We start from the raw sequence: 20,701 nt of genomic DNA, 5'->3' as shown, positions 1-20,701 counted from the left end.
CCAACACAGACCATCCCTCTGTGCAAGCGTTGAAATAAAGCTCAGCACAAATGGAAAAGTCGGATGGACTCCCACGCTGGGAACCTCCCATGATATTTAAAGACAGGCCAAATCAGAAAAGGGCTTGTTCTGGGGTCTCGTCCTCCAAACAAGCCATCACCTGGCTCACTGGGAAACAACTTTGGGTTTTGGTGGGGCTGGTATGTCCCCACCAGAGACATGGGCTCGGGAAGCAAAGCACACACCCCATCATCAGCTCATTGAGGGACATGAAATAGCCAGAGAGTCTCCTCTCGCCCACCCCTTGTCCCAGGATCACCCTGCCCCATGAGGACAAGAGATCGCACCACAGGAACACTGACGGCTTTGGCTGAACTAGGAGGATGGGGACCAAGTGATGGAGTAAGGGCCAGACGGGCCCCACCCTGTGATCGGTCCTGTGGCTTGGTCCCCTCTGGGGCTGCGCAAACCACTTCATGTTGGCCTGTAGGAAATGCCGCTTCCCCAGAGGCCACGGCTGCGCGCTGGCAGACACCAATGCACGACGGCCATCCCACCACAGGGATCTGATGGGCTCATTCCCACCACGTTCATCAGCTGCCATTGATGGTTATAGACTGCAGCAGGTCAATGAGTTAGTTATAGCTACCGTTCCAACTGACCGACCTATTCACTTCCTTGCCCGCAGCGTTTCCCTAGACTCCCCACAGGAAAACTGAACAAAAAGGGCAGAAAACATGACATGAGAAGAGATGTCTGGGGCATCAATGTCAAAGCCCTGGCTAAGGCTTTCGCCATGTGCTGTTGAGCTACTCAACACATGGCACCTAACAGCATCCAACGCTCCCTGCAACACCCCTGCATCGGCACGGCCACCCCGATCCAGCTCTTCCCCTGGCACTGGATCGGGCGAGCAGACTGAATGTGCCATGGATGCAACGCTCATCCAATGTCCTCACCCGGACAGAAACCCAGCAGAAACCCACCTGAGATGGAGGAGAAAGCCCCCAACCAGGTTTTGCAAACTCCAGAGCTAGTGAGAGCTGTCACCCTTGCGCAATTCAGGCCCCAACCAAGAAACAAGCTCCACAATAGTGTTATTTATTTTTTTTAAGTCACAAATTATTTCCAGCAGCAGGAAGGTGGAAGGATGCAGCGTGCTGGACCCTGCTCGCCGGCACCCAGCCAGTCTCATAAATGGTTGGCAGCCAGCAGAGCAGCAAACCCATTTCTATTGAAATGAGCTTGTTACTCCTAATTTTTACTGGCTTCCCGGTTGATTCATAAAGTTTTGTTGGGTTTTTTTGTTCGGTTGGGATTTTTGCAGATCTCAGAAAGCAATTCCTGAGACACTTGGGGAAAACAAGCCCTGGCCTCCCCACGAAGGGCTGCTTCTGCACCCTGGGCACAGGCATCTACATCCCCCTCAAAACTACAGCGTCTTGTTTTCAGGCCTTCATAAAATCTTACTAGAAAGAGTTTTCCAATTTTGAATAGGCCAAAATCAAAACCTCATGGATTCAGTTTTACCATTATTAGCCCTGTGGCAGAAACAGCTAGAGACTTCAATGGCAGCTGCAGACACATTTTATGGGGACAGTTTGGGTCTGAGACATTAAGCTCCCCGTTTTCACATCTGCTCCCTCTCTCCACAGCTGGATGCACCAAGTAGTTGCACTAGACAAAACCAAGCAGATCTAATCTCAGAGCCTGAGCTTTTTATAAGTACCAGCGACTATGAGCTGTGAGACTCGGTGCAGCTTTGCTCACTGATCTCAGCACCTGCACGGACGAAAGCTCCTCTTTTCAGATGGGCAAGGACAGCCAAAGTGATGCGCCCTGCAAACACCAGAAGCTTTACAACAGTTTTACTCCATCAAAAACCCCAACACAGAGACTGTACAACACAACACAGATGCACTTAGCACTGAGATGGGCCCCTGGACACGAGCTAAGAGCACCATCAGCCAAGTCAAGCCCTGGGGGAGGATGCTATGGGAACAAGCCCACGCAGTGTCACCTCCCCCAGCATCATTTACGTCTGTGTGATATTTCAAAGTGTCTTTAACACTTTAGTACAGCACTTCCCGTATGCTTTCCTTGTTGCTTAGACTTAATTACTGTAAAGGCCTTTCCCTACACATTTGTTTTCCTTTTCCAAGCGTTGGACCCTAAAGAAACCTGCAGCACAAGGCAAGGGGCTACTCTGTAATTCCTCAGTTCCCTTTTTGCAAAAAGTCGGGTTATGCCACATCTTCTCTGGATCTGAAGAAGAAGAATGGGGGGAAAAAAAAAATATATATAGCTCATTTTCACATACAGCTCACTTTGGGGCTCAAAGAGCAACAAATATAAAAGCCACAGGAAGAGTTCAGGGCACGACGACTGTGTGTGCTACAGAGCTCGGGGGGAAGATGCAACGGTGCTCCCAAAGGCGTCGCTGGGGACCAGCGACACCAACGGCATTTATTCAGAAGCGAAGGAAAGGAGAGCTGGGGAGTTCCCAGCCACCCCAGTCCGTGTTTGCCTTCCCTGCCACCGGTGCGGGATGGGGCAGGCAGGGATGCTCCGAGATCCCACAGCCTTTCCACGGGGGGAAGACAAATCAACCGCCTCATTCTTCCAAGTGGACAAACTTGCATTTTGCCGACACGGGATCTCACAAACGGACCGTTGTCTGAGCGCAGCGCCAGGCGCTCGCCCTCAGAATAGGCCGTGCTTTATAACAGCCAGAAGGGGGGGAAAAAAAAAAAAAGGGAAATAAAGGAAAGAAAAGTGATGTGCTCTGAACAGCACATCCACCCTTCCGGGACCCTTTGGAGACAGGTGGAATAAATCTAAAGACGACACAGCGTTATCATCACCCACCAACCAGACACCCAAGTGTTATACCTCCGTGCAGGTATCCACGGGGCTTTTTTGCAAACCCTTCAGTCAATGCTTTTTTTTTTCTTTATTAGATAGACAACAGTGGTTTGCATCACTGTGTGAAAGTGTAAGGCAGCTGGCATTTTTTTAAAAGTCTTTAACATTCTTTGGCTCCTCAAATGGAAAAATCTTTAGCAAATGAGACCTTAATAAATGGAAAGAGCTGAAAAACAGCCTTTCTGCTGGCACGTTTCACTCCCGCTAATGGAATATGTAGATAAAACTGACACAGTTGTGTCTCAAAACCTTCCGCAGTGCTGCTGCTGCGAGAAATCCTGCCCAGGTATCCCCAGCGTGGTCCTCCTTGCATCAAGAGATGCCTCTGCAGCAGGATGAATCCTCCAACTCCTCCTCCAGCCTCTAAAACACAGCCAACGCGAGGAAAGGGCAGCCTGATCCTCCTCAGCCGCTGAAGAGCACTGAGGAGGAGGAACATCTCCAAACCCATAAAACCCGAATGCAGGCGGAGGAAGGGGAGGGCAGCGACCAGCACAGCTCTTCAAAGCCCAGGCGGGGAGATGGCCAAGCTGCAGTGGGTCCAGCTGAGCGTCGGTGTCCAGCTGGGAGAGCAAATGTGACACGAGGGCAGTCGCATGAATTGCCATTTGGGGAGGGGAGGAGGGCTTTGCTCCAGGGTTTGCTCTGGGAACCGCGCTAGGAACGGTACAGGGAGGGCTGAGGGATGCTGCAGGGCAGGACCACGCAGGCTCCGCTGCAAGGGGCCCTTGTACCATCAGAAAAGGCCTCCCACTCCCCCAGGAACAGAAAACTGCTGTGAAGAAAAATACCAATTTTCTACTGACCCCTCTCTCTTGCACTGTTGGGAATTTGACTTTTTGGCAGGTTTTGTACATGGACTTTTATAACTTGAAATGCAAAATGCCGAGCGCACAGAGAAGCATCGCAGCCCATCTGTTCTCAGCCAAAGTTCGCATCCCCATGGAGAGTTAGGAACAGGTTTTGTTGTATGAGGGAATTCAGGTCTGGTCATCAGAGCTAGTTCTTCAGCACCACACAGCAGCGCCGGGGAAGCAAACCGCCATCACCAGCACAAGCTGCTTGCCTTGAAACGGCTGAAAAAAAGGCTGATTAAGGAGACGCTTTGGCAGGAACAGGGCTTCGGTTTTAATTGCATTTATATCCTCTGATGCTGCTGGTGTTTTCTCATAACCAAAGCGTGGGATGACGAACCAAAGCGATGCTCAGCTTCTCACCAAAGGAAAAGCAACTCCGGGAAGGAGGCAGTGGGGCAGCAACATGCTCCAGCGCTTCAACACTGGAGACCATTTAATCCCTGCTCCAGCCCCAGAAGCTGCAAAGGCCATTATAAGTCAGCATTTAGCAACTCTGGAAGACGTCAGCCAAGACAGGCATTTCCACGTGAAATGTTTTTGTTCTTATGGAAAAAAAAAAAAAAATCAAACAGGAATTGAACAGTTCTCAGCATCCGAAGCCCAGACCCCAGCACTGGCAATGCATTGCACAACTTCTCATCAACCTCCCCTCTCCGAGTGCTCAGTCCCCATAGCAATGCTTTTTTCCAGGCTAAACACCCACTTTCTGGGGGAATGAACCAAGGGAAAGGCATAAAACAGGAGGGAGAGCAAGTACGGCCCGCTGCTGGGACATGCACCATCCAAACACAACACCCTGTGAGCAAGGTGGGACCTCAATGAGCCAACGTCCCTCCTCATCCTCAATCGCCGCCAAGCACCTCGATCCCCGCACAGGACAGGGAAGCAGCACGCTCCTCTCCTCCCTCCCGGAGCCCACGGCACGGCAGGACACACAGCAGCGCTCGGCGGGGCTGGGAATCACAGCAGCCGCGTGCCTAATCCCCTCCGATCCCAAGCACTTGGGAAGGACAAAGAGCCGAGTCTCCTTTGCCAGTAAATTGAACCTGCGGTTCCAGGGGCTCAAGGCACTTCAAAGCCTGCAGCAGCCCGGCCAGCAGCAGTAAAGGGATGTACTTTTCGGCTGTCGAGCAGCAAAGTAAAATCCACACAAATAAGCAGTGTTCCAGAAAACCAGGTTTAACCAGCAGCAGCTCCGGACGACGGGGGATGTTTTTCCTGAAGGTTTTTTTTTTTTTCCTCCCCCCTCCTTTCCAGTTTGTCTTAGGGTATTTCTTTTTTTTTTTTTTTTTTTAATTTCTTACTAAAACACATCTTGAGCTCCCACACCGCACAGCCCTTTCGGGTCTGAGCATCCTCCAGAGGTAAAATGCTGAGTTAGGTATTGGAGTCCGGGAAAGGAGGTGCCTTTGATGAATAGCAAATCTACAGACTTCAATCGTTTCGGTGAGCGCCACAGATTTAATAAGTTATTTCCGTGGAAAACCTTAGTAACTCAGTTATGAATCAAGCCTATAAACACCTCTCACTCATCAAAGTGCCACAAAAAAATCTATTACTGTAACTGTGAATACAAGCCTCTCTCTACAAGTCCCTATAAGAAGCCAAAATTCCTCCTTCAAAACATTCACCATTTTCAAAGGTCATAAATACACTATGTCCAGTATTCAGCAAATCCGTTTAAAAAGCAAAACACAGGCACAGAAAAAAAGTCAAGTTCAAACAAAGACGTACCATCAGATATGCACTGTTTAAAAGACACAACCGGAGTTACATCAAAAGAACTTTTACTACCTAGAAAGCCATATCCAGCTCCTAATAGGGTGCAAGAATGTAATGTTTTGGCTACAATGATTAAACTAATTTACTTTTAAGTAACTTGCTTACTTCCTGATGTTTCTTTTTTTAAGTGTGATGCTTAGGTGCTTGGAGAAGCGAGGGATGTGATTATTCTGTGATTCAAGGCCAAACATCATAACTACTCAATGAACCACAGACAAAAACATATTTTATCTGGGTGTTGTACTTACTCCAAGAACTTCTAGGCTGAAAACATCCCGGCTAGCTGCGAAAAGCCATCCCAGTTCCACGTAAAGGGAGGGAGAGAAAGGGCAACTCACTCTCCTTCTCTGCAGAAACATACTGAGAAATTCAGTGTACTGCCTACAACGAAATGGTGCTCCCCAAATACTGCCCGTGGTACATTCATTTTAGGGCAGCATCGTTGGCTGGCTCCAAGACAGCAAATTCTCCTTCAGAGCCGGGGAAGCTGTGTGTACACACGCAAAGGCAGAGGTATCATCTGCTAAGCAGCTTTAATCCCTGCATTAGGCACGGGGCCAAATATTGATAAGACCAACCTTCTTCCACCCCTTGTGCAACAGGCACTCTCTGCTACTCCAGACAAATGATCGTAAGGCCCTGGCAGCCCATTCTGCCTTTTTTTTTTTTCCTCCTTCCTCTGGACTAGGGACAGCTCCGATTGTCCACGTTTTTCTACGTGCTGTCTGTGTTGGAGGGTTAAAGCAGTAGTTATCAGCCATCATAATAATGGAAAAAGAAAGCTGTTCTTGCACGGGAACCAATGCAAGCAACGGATGGTGACGGGGGAGATTTCTGCTCAATTCACAGCTCTGCTGCAGCCACCCCATCCACCCCGGGAAAATCACTGACTCCCTGGCTCCTCGCATGGAAGAGCACATGGGAAGAAGGGAATTCACCACCGTTTCATCAGTTCAGATGAAGAACATCACCAGAGCTGTCTCAACTAAAGATGCTCCTTGGGGCAGGCAGGTCCCTGGGACACAGCAGCCCTGCTCGAACGCAGGATGCTGTGGGAGCTCCCTCCTGCCCTCCCTCCTCAGCACCATCAATGCACTGCAGAACGGTGCTGCTCTTGCACGGCATTTGTACAGCTCGTAACAGAGGGACATTTCTCCATCTCCCAGTCCAGAAGATACCTTCCCCCCTAGAAGTCAGTATTTTTGTAGGCTGGCGATGACATGCTCTCACTGCACAGGATGCAAAGCCTCCTAACAACCTTTATTTCCCTCCTCGGGAGACCTTCAGCACAAACCAGCTCTTTTCCCATCTCCAGCAAATTCCCCAGTGGTCCCTCACCCTTCACAAAATTAATTTCCCCTCCCCACGTTACTAACTTGGCTCAGCTCCGAATTAATTTCAAGACCAAAAGGCTTGTATTGCAAGCTCATAACCCGTAGGATATTTTTATGAACAGGTGTCACTTGCTTTAGAAACCCTTCTACAGCTGCACGGCCACTGCCGAAATTTCATCCTCCTTCCAGAGGCCTGCGTTCTGCACGGATGGGGTCACCATCACCTCTCCTGCTTCTCCAGACGGGACGTTGGGTACAGGTGGCAACGTGAACGTGTATCGTCACCCAAGCGTGGTCATCCACAAGCTCTACAAGAGCACACTCCTATGAACCTCAACGCTACAGCTCTTGGGTTTGGTGGCCAAACGTGAGGGTTTTAATGGAGAAACAACCGCGTGCAGGGAGTATCTTCCCCACCCTTGATCTAACACGTTCTTTCTTCAATTGGTAAATAAGGGTGTATTTGCTCAGTCTCGATGCTCTGGGCAACATCTTCAGCTATACGTTAGCAACGCCAGTGGAGTACTCTCTGCTGGGTTACATTGCTCAGGGGTGATGCACTGCCATCAACAGGCCTTGGACACAGCAAGGAGCCCACCCAGCTGCAGGATCAACGACCCCTTCCCTTCCCCTTCTGCTCCAAAGAAAGAAGTGTTTGAACTCCAGGAGCTGCCACCTGAGCCACCCACCGTGGCAAGCACAAACATAACGCAAAAAAAAAACCCCACAGCCCTCCTGTAAATTACAGGCTCCAGTGGATTTATCATCAACCCAGAAAGACATTTGTTGTAAAATGAAACAGCACACCTGCATCCCTCTGAAAGGGACAGGCGCTAAAAGCCCAGGGATGCTGTCTTCGAGAGCTTCCCCACCTTCCCTTTCAGGGATCAATTCCGTGATTCACCCTGTAGTTTGCAAAGTTGCCTTTGATGTCAACCCCACGCAGGACCAGAAGCTGCCCATGAACAAACCCAAAGCAAAGGTAGGTTATTATTTTGAAGTTCTCCCAGCCATTGAGAAGGATGCTGCTGCACGGTCACGCTCTCCAGTGGGGATTCCGACATTCACGACCGTCCACAGCCACATGGGGAAAACCTTCACACAGAGCAAAGAATTCCTCTCTGAAGCACACTGGAAAATAGATGCACTTTATTTCCCGTTGGCAAACTAAAACTATGGAGGAAAAATGCTTAATATAAAAACATCTGACAAAGCACCTCCAGGATGTATTTTTTTGCATCAAAGAAGTAGCTCTTGGCAACAGGCTCACTCCTCCGACAAGAAAAGTTTTTAGCCAAACCCTGATTGTTATAGACTGCACAGGGTAAGACACGCCAGCGAACTTAAAGTTAAATATGAAAGAAAAGGAAACCAAAACCATTACTGGCCCAAATAAACATCTGTCTGTGATTAAACTGGATGCACAGATATGCTCTGCTTTTTTTTTTTTTCTTTAATGGATTTATGTTTCTGCAATAGGATGAGGGGAAGGAAAGGATGAAAAGGCTTCACGGTGCTGCTGGGTCAGACCCATCCTGCAGCCCCCAGCCCCCAGCGCTGCCACCCTGAGCCGGCACCTGCACCCAGGGCTGCAGTGGGAGCCCGGCACCGAGAGGCGCCGAAGCCAGAGGCGATCATCAGAAAGCTGCAAAACCAACATTTCACCCCCCGAAGAAACTGCCACCCTGTTAACGAGAAAACTATCTTTTTGTTTTTCCTCTATTAACAGGTAATTTCACAATCTCTCCCCCAGTCTGGAAAGGGCAATGTTTGCCCAGTTTCCACACATATCCGCCTTACATATTTATAGGTTTTTTTTTTTTCCCCTATTCCTAACACACAGGATCTTCATAAATTTCCTTGTTAGCATAAATCCTTGCAGTCTGTTATTTCTGGGGGGGAGGAAGAGAGACATTCACCTTCTCCATTCAATGGGTTTTAAAATAGGCTTCCTTAAGTTCATCCTAAATATTGCTGGAAGCAGAAAAAACCCTCCGGCTCTCGCTTTGGAGCTGTGGCGTTGCTTCAGCGGGGCTGAGTCATCAGCCGGGATGGATAAGCACAGTCCGGCCTTCCTCCTCCTTATGGGGACCCTGCTCGCCAAACCCGACACCCCCAGTCCCACCACCCTGCAAGCAACTTCTCCACCTTCCCAGGCCTTGGGGAAAAAAAAAACAAAACAAAACAATTTAAATAAGCTCCAGCCCATTCAGTCTCTCTTTGTTTCTCCTCCTTCTTTTAATTCACATTTATCCTTCACCAACTTTGGAGGTGATAACACAAAGTCACTGGGCAGAGCTCATCTGTCCACGGAGCCCATCACCCTCTAGGCTTCGGCAGAGCTGCTCGGAGCAGACTCACGCGTGCGCTTCCACTTTTGGGTACGGCTCCCCACCGCTCCGCAGCGCGGAGAGGAATTAATCACTCCTCCAACAAACCACCAACTCACAATTTCTTCTTTTGCATGCATGTTCTCAGCTACAAATGGGTTCATCAGAGCTGAAACTCTTGAAAAGTTTTAGCACATGGGAAGTGAATTGATTTCAAAGTAAAAGAAAAAAAAAATTAGTAATTTTGGAAAAATCTAAAGCAGCTTCTTCCCTGGCTTCTCACTGCTCACCAGCCCCTGCTGTCCCCACTCTTCTCCTGCCCTTCTCTCATTCCCAGCTCTCACTTCTCCCCTGGTAGCACTTATTTCTCCTCTTCTCTCTGCTCAGGTGCATTACCGAGCACCAAACTGCTTTCATTTCTCCAGCTGAATCCACCCAGTGCTGAGCATCCCCCAGCTCCAGGCACCGGCTTGGCCGGTCCGTGGCAGGAGATGCGGGCGCGGGATGCTGTCCTCCGGCGCGCCGCAGAGCTAAAGGGAGGTGGGTTGGACACGGACACCCACGCTCGGCAAGGAGCTCTCTCCCTCTGGAAAACCCTGCCACACACAGGGCTCGAGCCTCGCGGGCAACATCAGTTCACAAAGGCATTTCCATATGAACAATGAAACTTTCCGCACAAGCACAGGTATGACTCCCGATTAAGCAAGGAGTAACGAGCAGGCATGTAGGGACACATGAGACAGGCTCTAGTGATGAGTGCCTCTTTTTGAGGAAAAATAGCTATCATAAGAGCTTGGCGCTGACTGCTGCAGGCATAGTCTTTGTTAAGTACCTTCAATGGAGACTCCCAGCCGGTGCAGGACCTCTGCACGGCGGCCGGGGACTTTGCTGCCAGGCAGCAGTGAGCTGCACCGATCACTATGTGTCTGCTCCTACAGCTAATTACTCATCCTTATTTATTATTGCTCCCAAGAAAACTGATGCCCCAACATTTCTGCAGTCTCTACAGGACGGACAAGCTGCTCCAGACCTGCAGCAGCCACAAGCAATGGTCCAGTCAGCTTGGTGACCTACGGGAGGCTCCCAAGCAGCACCACCATCATTTGCCCTCCTACCCGTGTTCAACCCTTCCCCTCCTGCATGGTCCTCAGGACCTCCAGAATTTAATGCCACCACTAACGAGAACTCTGGTCATGGGGCTTTTTTAGCCCAAAAGACAGACTGACACAGCGTGCTGTGCAAGGGGAGCGCTGAGGAGCGGGGCTATTTCATGGTCTTTAAGAGAGGGTCCCTCCCAAGGAAGGTGAGGGATAGATAGCCTGTGGGATTTAGGGGAAGGCAGGGAATCCCAAAGCCCATGGCCCACAACATCTGCTCCAGCACGTCCCCACCATACTGAACCAGTTCCCACAGCAGCAGCACAGCCCTCTACAAGCCTGGCAAGTCTAACGGGTACAGCAGCTTCTTGGCACGCAGTAGAGGAGCCAAGTCTGAGGGGAAGGAAAAAAAAAATTTACTACAAATGTTCCACCAATTATGAGTCACGGGGCTGAGCTTTTGTTCCTGCCTTGCTGGATTTTGCCCTTTCCCTGGTATTTCCCCAGCTCCGTCCGGGGGAGCCACGGGGACGCCGATGCTGGCCAAGGCTCTGCCGGCACCCAGGGGACAGGCACAATCCCGGCCAGGGGAACCGCCCGGGCCCAAATTACAACTCCCAAACCTGCAGGGTTTCTTCACTTCTGCTCCCCAGGCATACATGGCTGCAGAAATAAATCTAACGAGGAAAAGATGGAGCCCCTCTTTGTACTCCCGCAAGCCTGAATGTGACACTGCTTGAGCTCAGAAGACGGAAACTTTGGGATCAAACACCTCCAAGCGCCTTTCCCACCAACCCCGATCTTCCCAAGCCATTGTACCTCACTGAGAAATCAGGAGCATCCCCAATCCGAGGGAAATGCTGTGGCTGGACGCTGATCCTTGGACAGACAGCTTCATTTCATGACCCAAACGCTTTGAACCTCAGATGAAGAGGACGCTGGGGTATTATCCATCGATCCAGTTCATGACACACAAGGTTGCATCTGCATAACTACTCACAACTTGTGCTTCCTGTTAGCACAGACTGTTACTCCGAATTTTATAGTGAGCCTGTTAGTTCACTGAAGACTTTTTCCTGTTTTTAAGAGCGGTATTACAGCCACAAAAAGGTCTACTTCAAAAAGAGGCTGGGTTTTGGGTTTTGTTTTTGGGTTTTTTTTTGGTTTGGGTTTTTTTTTTTTTTTTTTTAATTTTATGCATATGACAAAGATGATCTTTTGACTTCATGCTAAAACTTCCTGTTAAGAAGTTCATCAAGTAAACAAATAACAGTAGAAGAATGGTTCTCTTTGTTACCCAAAATTGAATTTTGTGGTTTTAGTAGGAAAAGCCTTTTTGATGATCAAAGCCGAAGCAATAAATAGTAGTGGCTTGACGCTACATCCAAAACGTACTTATTTTTGGAACGGGAGTCAAACGCATGTTGAGCTCCTTCGGTACACACAAGAAAAGGCAGGGAAGACCGTGTGCTTCGTGTATCATTTACACAGGCCTACATTTCAAGCAGACCTATTAAATAAGCCGAAATGGAGAACAAACAAACTGAAACATGGCAGATAGACTAGAGTCTAAGTGGTTTTTTTTTTTCCTTTTACTTCCCCATGATGACAAGTATGGGTTAACTTCCCTGAAGCTCTTATCCTCTTTCAGCAATCATGAGCACTGGGGAAAAATAAATCGCACAGCCCCAGACTCTTATTAAAAGTTACACCATTGGAAACTACACAGGGGGAGAGGAGGTATCCGATTTCAGTACAATCTCGGTCACATGTTATCATTATATTGGTCAAGTAAAAGTTAAAATCTCTCTTCTATTCCAGAAAATCCACCAGATGCCCCATAAAGGGCTCAGCTGCGAGAGAAGCTAAACCATTACATCCTTAGGAACCCCGGTTTTCAAACTCGGCTACTATAATTAATGGCAATTATCAAGTTACAATAAAAGCCATGGGCATGGGGAGCTTTACGGACCTGTATCCAGCCCGAGGAATGTTTGTTAGGAATTGCAAACACATATTTATTATAGCACAACCCTGAACGATCCAACTCCTGGCTATCAATTGTTCCCCTGCTATGGACACTTGGCAGCACAACAAAAGCAAGGCGGGCCGGCACGCTGGATTCGGCACGCGGCAGCGCCGCGGCAAAACCGACCAGGGCAGGAGAACCTTAAAGGAGAAGGAGAAGGGAAGATCGCTGGAGGGAAACGCGCCACCATGCCACGACACTGCGGTGCCACGCTGTTTAAATGCTCTTTAAAGTGCTGCGGAGTCTGATGGGCTGAAACATCCCAAGGAAGTCCAGGTCTCGTCAAACCCTCCGTAAACTCTTGCAGGCAGAGAAGGAGAAGAGAAAAGCCACGGCTAACGGACCAGTACCCCAAGGGTCCTCTCCACCACCATCGACTTACAGCATCCCCCAGAGACAGCAGCAAACCCCATCCACACGCTCAACAATCCGGCAACTCAGCACCAAGGTGCCCAAGTCCTATGCTACCGCAAAGCCTACCCCAACTGCTGAAGGAGGTGCATGAGGCTTCACCGGGATGAAGGTTTGTCTACCTTCATCTTAGCTCTCAGACCATTAACCAGGTCATTTTTTACATAGAAATTAAACCTGGTCCTATAGACAGGTCCCTCCTCTCCCCCATGCAGCCAGCCCCCAGCCCGGGACAGCGGAGGGGAAGGACGTGAAACGATCACCGCAGCCACAGCCCAACGCCAAGCAAATGAAAGCCCCAACTCTCTACCTGCTTGCAGGTAAAACCACCCCAGGCCTTCCAGAGCACCATTAAATGAATGAAAGGTTGCAGGGGTGGGGCAGAGAAAAAAAAAACAGGACCTAATTAAGCAAAACTTTGTTCAGGAGCTTCAATGGCATCGTAGCTGGGAGCTCTGCTCATGAAAGCAGGGTTTGCACTGCAGGGCCAGGACCCAACAGGTAACGCAAGCCGGACGGACTCGGCAAGAACCAGCACAAAGCAGCACCGTTTGACGTGGCCTCACCGCTCCCACCACGAGAACGGTGACGGCATACAGCCCAGCCCCACGCCAGCCCATGACCCCGGGGCTCAAGCGAGGCCCAGGCAGCTTCCACGGGGGACACGCACAGCCCCGTGGCCACCTCCCAAACGTCCCCGCTTGTCCCAGCACACTCATCGGACAAACAGCATCTTACGGCAACCCGCGGAGTGCAGACATTGAACAATTAACTCAAATAGCTGCTTTTTCCTTCTTTTCACACCAAGAACATAAACCAACAGCAGCACCACAACCCCGTCTCCTCCTGCTGTCCTGCCCCAACCACGAGCTCCCCGGCGCAGACCACACGTGCGGGAAAGTGCAAACATCTGCCAACCTGAGAAGTCTCCGGGCGTGACGTTGGGCGAGTTTGTAGCCTCTGTTTCAGTGTAAGACAACGTGGAATCTGATAGATCTGGGGAGAAAAAAAAAAAAAAAAAAAAAAGAAGCATTTTTAGTCCTCCTGCATTTGCAAGCACTACGTGAGCACCCGTGGCTCTTTTGCTTCCCATCGCCAGCCCACCTCTCCCCAAGAGAGACTCTCCACCAGGCCAGAAAGCAGCGATTAACTTTGTACCTCTACCATGCAAATGCAAAGTTTGAATTGCTTCGACCACAAAAATAACTGCAGTTAAGTTGATCAAACAAGTAGGAACTTGGTGCTTACTGGATAAAGTTACATTAAGCCTCTAAACAATTCATAGTCACTATACTTAATTATCACCATTAAAATTCTTGAAGCTGTTTATTCTTGCTTCCTTCCTTCCTTCCTCTTTGCTGAAGCGAAGGAAACTTTGTTTTAACAAGTTAAGAGTCTTTGTTATTCTCTCTTGCTTACACCCCTCTAATTAAGTGCTCAACTGTTTGCTCACAGATTAACTATTATTTTTCCAATCGAACAAGCCAGTGAAGCAAATTTCAATCCCTGGCTGTTGTTTTAATAAAGTCACGTGTCACTCACTATCATCTCTCCCTGCAGCACAAGCAGTTTCTAAAGGGAATTAACTTGGAAGGGGAAGCGTGGGGAGGGACAACTCCTTTTTTTTCCTCCATAACTAACAACAAAAAAAAAGAAAAAAAAAGAAAAAAAAGAAAAAAACACCAAAACCCATGACCAGCAAATTTTGCTTGGCAGGACGCTCTGGTCACTGCCCCATGCCACAGATCGGCTGCAGGGATGAAGGAGCCGGTCCCTCCGCCAGGCGCGCACGCAATGGCTGCACGAGCGGCTGCGTCGCAGGCAAGTCGCAGGCAGCTCCCAGGCCCGGCAGGGCAGGGACTCACCTTTGGCACAGGGCAGCTCCCGCCTTCCCTCGGGGCTGGGTGGGACAGGCAGGCACCCTGTCCCGCTCCTGTCGCCCCCCCCCCGGCAAACCCCGCCTGTCTCCCTCTGCCACCTCCCCATCCCTGCCCAACGGGGAGCAAAAGCAGCTCCCCTCAGTCATTACCCTCTCTGTAAATCAGAGGCACCAATTACAGGACGAAGGCAGAAATCCCACACTCGGTTGCACCGATCCTGGCAAGAAACCCAAGCAGGACGTGGGATTCTTCCCTCCCACATCTGTGTTTCCCATTTACTTGAGCAAGAAGCGGGCGCTAAGAAAGGATGGTCAGGATGCAGCGATGCCAATTCGCAACATCTCCAAGCCAACGTGCACCATGCAGGACCAGGCTCCAAGGCTGCCCTGTGCCAGGCTCTCCAGCAGCCTGCCCTTCATGCCCAGCCTACCCACCCAAGCTGCTTTCACTCGCTTTAAAACGCTTTTATAATTCATCAGGAAAAGTGAAAAGCCGTTCAGAAATTATACAGTGCCGAGTTTCAAAGAGTTTACGTCTCATTTTAATAATGAGAGGAAGGTTAATAGCCGGTTCCTCCACGGCGCTGTGCAGCCAGGGCTTTATGGAAATGGCACCCAGGAGCTCCGACTCCCCCTCCGCTCCGTCATCCCACAGATTACACACGCAGACAAAACATGGCGCCTGGTAACCTTTCATTACGCCTTCATTAAAGATAGCGCTTCATATTATTTTGGAAAATATGCATGTGTCTATGCAGTAATTTGGTATGATGAACTGACATCCATTTACTTCTTAAAACCTGTCAGCTGATGCTTGCTCAGAAATAATGAGCAGCCATAAAATCCCGACTTGTTGGCTTTTGCCTGACGTGCCGTGTAGGGATGCCTTAGAACCAACACCAGGACTGCACCATGAAAGAGCTGCCGGGAGATCAAAAGAGAGAAAATACATACCCAGTGGCTTTTGCTCATCATTAGGAGACAGCCGAGAGTAGGGAGGTGGTGGAGACTCTGGAAAAACAAAACTTTCTGTTAGTGCTGTGTTCGGTTTGTCAACAAAACCCTTGCGCTTTCTCCTTCAAGGCAGGAACTCTTCCAAGGTTATAAACACCCAATGGAAAAAAAAAAAAACACTTGGAAGCAACTTGAAACCGAGAGTTTTTCAAGCCTTTGAAGAATGAGGGTTCCACCTTGACCTTCCCAAGTGGGCTTTACTACTGAAAATGCTGCAGTTCTCCCCTACACCCCTGCCTGGACACCCACAACCTGAAGCACGCAAAATGGCACCTTGCTCCCAAAGAACGATGCTTTCATCGTCTGCGTTGGGAGATAACCCTCCAACCATGGCTCAAACACACACGGGCTTAACAACAGCTCCCTGACCAGGTTGCAAGGACTGAAGAAGGGCGTCGGGCGATGAGAAGATGCTCCTCTCTTGGCACACAAAGCCTGACACCAGGGACTGGGCTGCCTTCTGCCAACAAGCCACCAAAGTCACTTTGGTCCAACCCAACAAACCCCTTGGCACCCCTCCCATGACCCTGCTCAGCCTGACCTCCCTTGAGCAAAGCTCCCAAGCTCGGCTTTAAGCAGCAGCCCATCAACAGTCATGCGCTTAAAGTTAAACAAGTCCTTAGAAGTGCTTTGCTGGACCAGGTCATCTAACTGGCTCTTGCTGTCCTCGTAAGAGTCACGACCATGCGAAAGGCTGTCAAAGGTCCTCCATCAACTTCACACACCAGTTAGAGGGTTTTTTTTCCTTCTGCATTATGGAGCAATGTGTTTCTTGAATTATAACTTGCTAAAATTGAGGAGCGCGCGGCCAGCTGGGCTATATCACGGCACTGGCATTGAGCAGACACTGACTTCAATGAGAAATTGTCCTGAAAAGTCAATGGCATCACATTGACCCCAGGCTAGTGCAACAAGGGCGTGCTCCTCAGCCCCCACACGGATCCGAAAGCGAGGCACCCGGTCCAACAACTGCAGCTCAGCTTGGGTTTTCACCAGGAACAACCTCCGCAACCCCTGTGTGATGGCTCTGGGACGGCCTGTGGGCATTTATTGCTTCTAAGAAAAGGTTCCTCATCTCCCCTAACCGAGCAAGCTGCCCAACAGCAAGATGCTCTCCTCACAGGGTGCTTAAGAGTCTCAAAATAAAAAATAATGGAGCTGATGTCCCAGTCTGGGTGTAACGGCCCGACCTGGTCCCACGCTAGAGCCAGACCCGCTGCCATGGGGCACTTCTTCGAAGCACCGAGGTGCTTTCACACCGCTCCGCTGCGTCACCCCACAGTAAATCGGGTGGCGAACACGGATGGTACCACGCAAACACTTGTGGAAAATGGCCTTTCCCAGGCTCCTGCCACCGTCCCCAGCGCCCGGTCGGAGCGGGTGGGGCCCTGGCACAGCCACCCACTATCAAAATGATAAGGAGCCACTCGATAAGAGCCCTGCTCTCTACTACTCCCTGCATGGAGCTTGCAGCCACAGACTGCTGGGAAAACAACTACCGCTGCAGGAAGGCGACTGGGAAACTCTGCCCGTTTCTAAAATAAATGCACCGTTCCTACAAATGCACATCTACTCCAAGTGAAGCAAGAAAAGCTGCTTCCAGCCTCTAGCGACCTTCGGGGGAAGCACGCCCAGCATATAAGTTTCTTTCAAAGAAGTGATGCAAAAGAGAGGCAGGATCCCGGATTGCAAAATAAATAATAATAATAATAATAATAATAATAATAATAATAATAATAATAATAAAGCTCTTGCCAAGGAAGTGACCGTCAGGAGGGGGTTGGTGTCCTCCAGGACCCCTCAAAAAGAAATAAGAAAAGCCCGAGGAATGCATGAGCCGCAGCTGCCCCCCTCCCACGCGGGTCCGGCGCTCCCCCCCGGCCGGGGCATCCCCGCAGCCCCCTCCCGCCCCGGCCCCGCTGCGCCCGGCGGGGCCCTGCGGCTTTAAGCCGGCGGCGGTAATTGCCCGGCTCCCCGGCCGCTCCGATAAACAGCGAGCCAGGCTGGCGCCAGCAGTATGCAAACTGCATATTATCGCCCCTTCGGCACCTAAATAGCAGGGGGGACCTCCGCGGGAAGGGGGGGAAGGAAAAAAAAGGCGCGGGGGGGGCTTTTAAGCACCAACCGCTGTCGGCTGGGAGGAGGGGGGCTGCCAGCCCGGGGGACCCGGGGCCAGGCGCATCCCGGCCGGGCATCCCCGCCGCTGCGCGGGGCCGGCTGCCCACGAGGGTTCAAAAAAGCGGCGGAAAGGGCCAGAAGGCCCGAACCCCCAAATCGGGCGGGGGGTGAAGGACCCCGACCCCCCCCCTCCCCGGCTGCTCACCTGGCCCACAGAGGCGGCTGAAGTGGTAGGGGTTGCAGCAGACGGTGGGGCCGTCGGCGACGCCGAAGCTCTGGCACTCGCAGAGGGGCTTCAGCTCGGCGGGGTGCTGCAGGTCGGGCCAGCGGAAGAGTTTGCCCAGGAGCAGGTGGGGGGGAGCGGCCTGGCCCCCCAGGCGCAGCTCGGTGCGGGCCACCAGCACGCAGCCGCTGGGCATCCCCCCGCGGGACTCCACCGCCTCCAGCAGGCTGTCCAGCGAGCGCTCCTTCAGCCGCTTCAGCAGCGAGTAGGTGACGGCCTTCAGCTCCTGCTCCAGCAGCAGCAGCCGCGACCGAGCCTCCCGGCCCCGCCGCTCCGGGGAGCCGCCGTCGGTCGCGCCGTCGGGGGCGGCGGCGGTGGTGGCGGCGGCGGCGGCGGGGGGCCGGTGTCCGCCCGGCTCCCGCTCCTTGAAGAGGCAGCAGGTCACCGTCCGGCCGTCGCTCTCCGGCGCCCGCCGCGGGCTCGCCCCCTCGGCGCCCTCCCGCCGCGGCGGGGCGCGGAGCCGGGCCCCGCTCCGCTCCGCCATGGGGTCCCCGCGGGACGCCGCCTCGCCCCGCCGCTGCTCCTCCGCCTCCCGCAGCAGGCTGCGCGCTACCGCCCGGATCTCCGCCGAAGGGTTCTTCTCCGGGATCTTGCAGCTACCGGTAGCTCCCAGGTCGTGGCCGCTCCTGGCGCTCCCATCTCCGCCGTCCCTGTCCGGAATGACGCGGCTCCTCCAAAGTCGCCGCACCAGCCCTGAGCGTTTGGACCTGAACATACGACACCGCGGGCGGCCGGGGGTCGCGTCGCTCTCCGCCGCTCCCCCCCCTCCCCCGCCGGGCTCCTCGCTCCGCCGCCGGCTTTATCTCATCTCAGACCCGCCGCCCTCGCAGGCTGCGCCGAGCGCCCGGCGCGGCGCTTCGTTTCCCCGCGGCCCTGCCCAGCGAATCGCCGACGGCCCGCGGCGGGGCCGCACCATGGGGGAGGCGGCGGGGAGGGAGCGCGGAGCGGGCATAGACGGCGCCGCGGGGGCTGCGCCGACGCCCGCGGCGGTGCGGGGCCGCTCCCGTGGCGGCGCTGGGGCTCGGGCGCGCCGCGCCGTGCCCTACATCGGCCGCCGACCGGGGGGAGCGGCGGGGGCGGCCGGCGGGGACGCGGGACGGGGAGCGCCCGGGGCAGCGCTGGGCTGCGCCCCTCGGCGGCTCCACCATACAACGGGGTGCGGAGGGGCGGGGGGAGCGCCCCGGCGCGGGGGTGCCGCCCGGCGGGGAACTGGCGCCGGCTCCGCGCTCGGCTCCCTTCGCTCAAAAAGAGTTGGGGGGGGGAGGAAAAAAAAAAAAAAAAAAAGAAAAAAAGGATAAAATTTACAAAATACAAATCGAAGAGGCGCAAAACCAGCAGCAGAACCCAGAGCGAAGGCCGGCGTCAGCACGTGCGGCGTCGTACGTATCCAGGGCTCGGCGCCGCTCCCGGGGCCGCGGCTGCCGGGGCCGGGGCCGCCGCCGCCTCCGCGCTCCCTCGCTCGCTCGCGCCCGCCCGCCCTCGCTGGCTTTTGTGTGGCTGGGGCGCGCGCGCAGGGCCCCTCGCGAGCGGCGGCGCGATTGGCTGCCGCCCATCATGTGCCAGTCTAGACACTTTGGCGGCTCCGCGCGGCACCGGGCCTTGCGCAAACACCGGCTCAAGTTTCCGAACTCTTAAAGGGACAGGCGCACACCCCACACCCCCCCCCCCACCGCCGCCGCAGCCGCCTCCTCACCAACGCGGGGAGCGCCCCCCCCCCCGCCCTTCCCCGCCGCTCCGGCGAGGCGGTTTCCCCCACCGCGCTTCCAGCCGGCGGGCTGCCCCCCGCGGGGACCGGGAAGGGGGGTCGGGGGCCGCCCGGCCGCCGTCGCCCGGGGGAAAGTAGGTCAGGGCGGCGCGGCGGCGGCGCAGGGGTTAAGGCCGCTCCCCCCCGCCGGAGCCGCCGCGGCGGGACACACCCCCGCGATGTATCAACTTGTCCGCCGTGGCAAAAGTTCAGGCCCGCTGCGCGCCCATTGGCCCGCCGCCGCGTGACGCGCGGCTGCGCCGCCGCCCATTGGCCGGGACGCCGCGCCGGCACCGCCCACTCCCCCCTCCCTCCCTCCTCGCGCGGCGCGGCGTGCCCGTGAATGAAAGACATTCCGCGGGCGCCGCGGGCCGCGCTGCCCCGGGTCCTTGCGCCCGCCGCCGCCGCGGGGGCCCAGGGCGGCGGGGAGCGGCGGGAGGCGGCGGGCCCCGGCCCCGCGGGGGAGGCGGGCGGGCGCCGGCGGGGGGCGGGGGGGAACGGCGGCCCCGTGGGGGCGGAGCGGCGCCGCGTCCCGCCCCAGGCGGCCGGGTGGGAACGGTGGTGGAGGGAGGCTGCGGCTGGGGAACCGCGTGGGGGGTGGGACACACCCCCCCCCCCAAATTAAAAAATAAATAAAACCCCCTAAACCGGCGATTCCTCTGGCTGGCCCCGCAGCGGGGGTTCAGGCGGCGGTTCCCCGGGCGCATGGGCCACTGCCCCTGGCAGGGACCCGCTCCGGAGGAGGCGGCTCCCGCAACCGGCCCCGCTCCCGGGGGCTCCGCTCCCCCGCACCGCACCGCACCGCGGGCCGGGGAGGGGACGGGACGGGACGGGACGTTCCCCTCGCCCCTGGGCAGCGGCTTCGTCCGGATCAGCGGGACCCGAAAGCAAAGGAGCT

General features: G+C 53.8%; 1 protein-coding gene across 1 annotated transcript in view; it reads right to left on the bottom strand.

The window, feature by feature from the left end:
* The window catches only part of SMAD6 (SMAD family member 6), a 44,046-nt gene extending 24,919 nt beyond the window's left edge, over positions 1 to 19,127 (bottom strand). The window contains 5 exon segments of the mRNA XM_082321363.1: positions 13,684 to 13,761; positions 15,599 to 15,655; positions 17,982 to 18,318; positions 18,321 to 18,416; positions 18,418 to 19,127. Of these exon segments, the coding sequence (XP_082177489.1) occupies positions 13,684 to 13,761; positions 15,599 to 15,655; positions 17,982 to 18,318; positions 18,321 to 18,416; positions 18,418 to 18,774 (925 nt within the window). The 5' untranslated portion in view covers positions 18,775 to 19,127.
* Between the last annotated feature and the right edge of the window lie 1,574 nt (positions 19,128 to 20,701).

This window comes from Platalea leucorodia (assembly GCF_965183815.1).
Source record: "Platalea leucorodia genome assembly, chromosome: 9".
Lineage (NCBI taxonomy): Eukaryota > Metazoa > Chordata > Aves > Pelecaniformes > Threskiornithidae > Platalea > Platalea leucorodia.
This window is presented reverse-complemented; position numbering and strand designations above follow the sequence as displayed.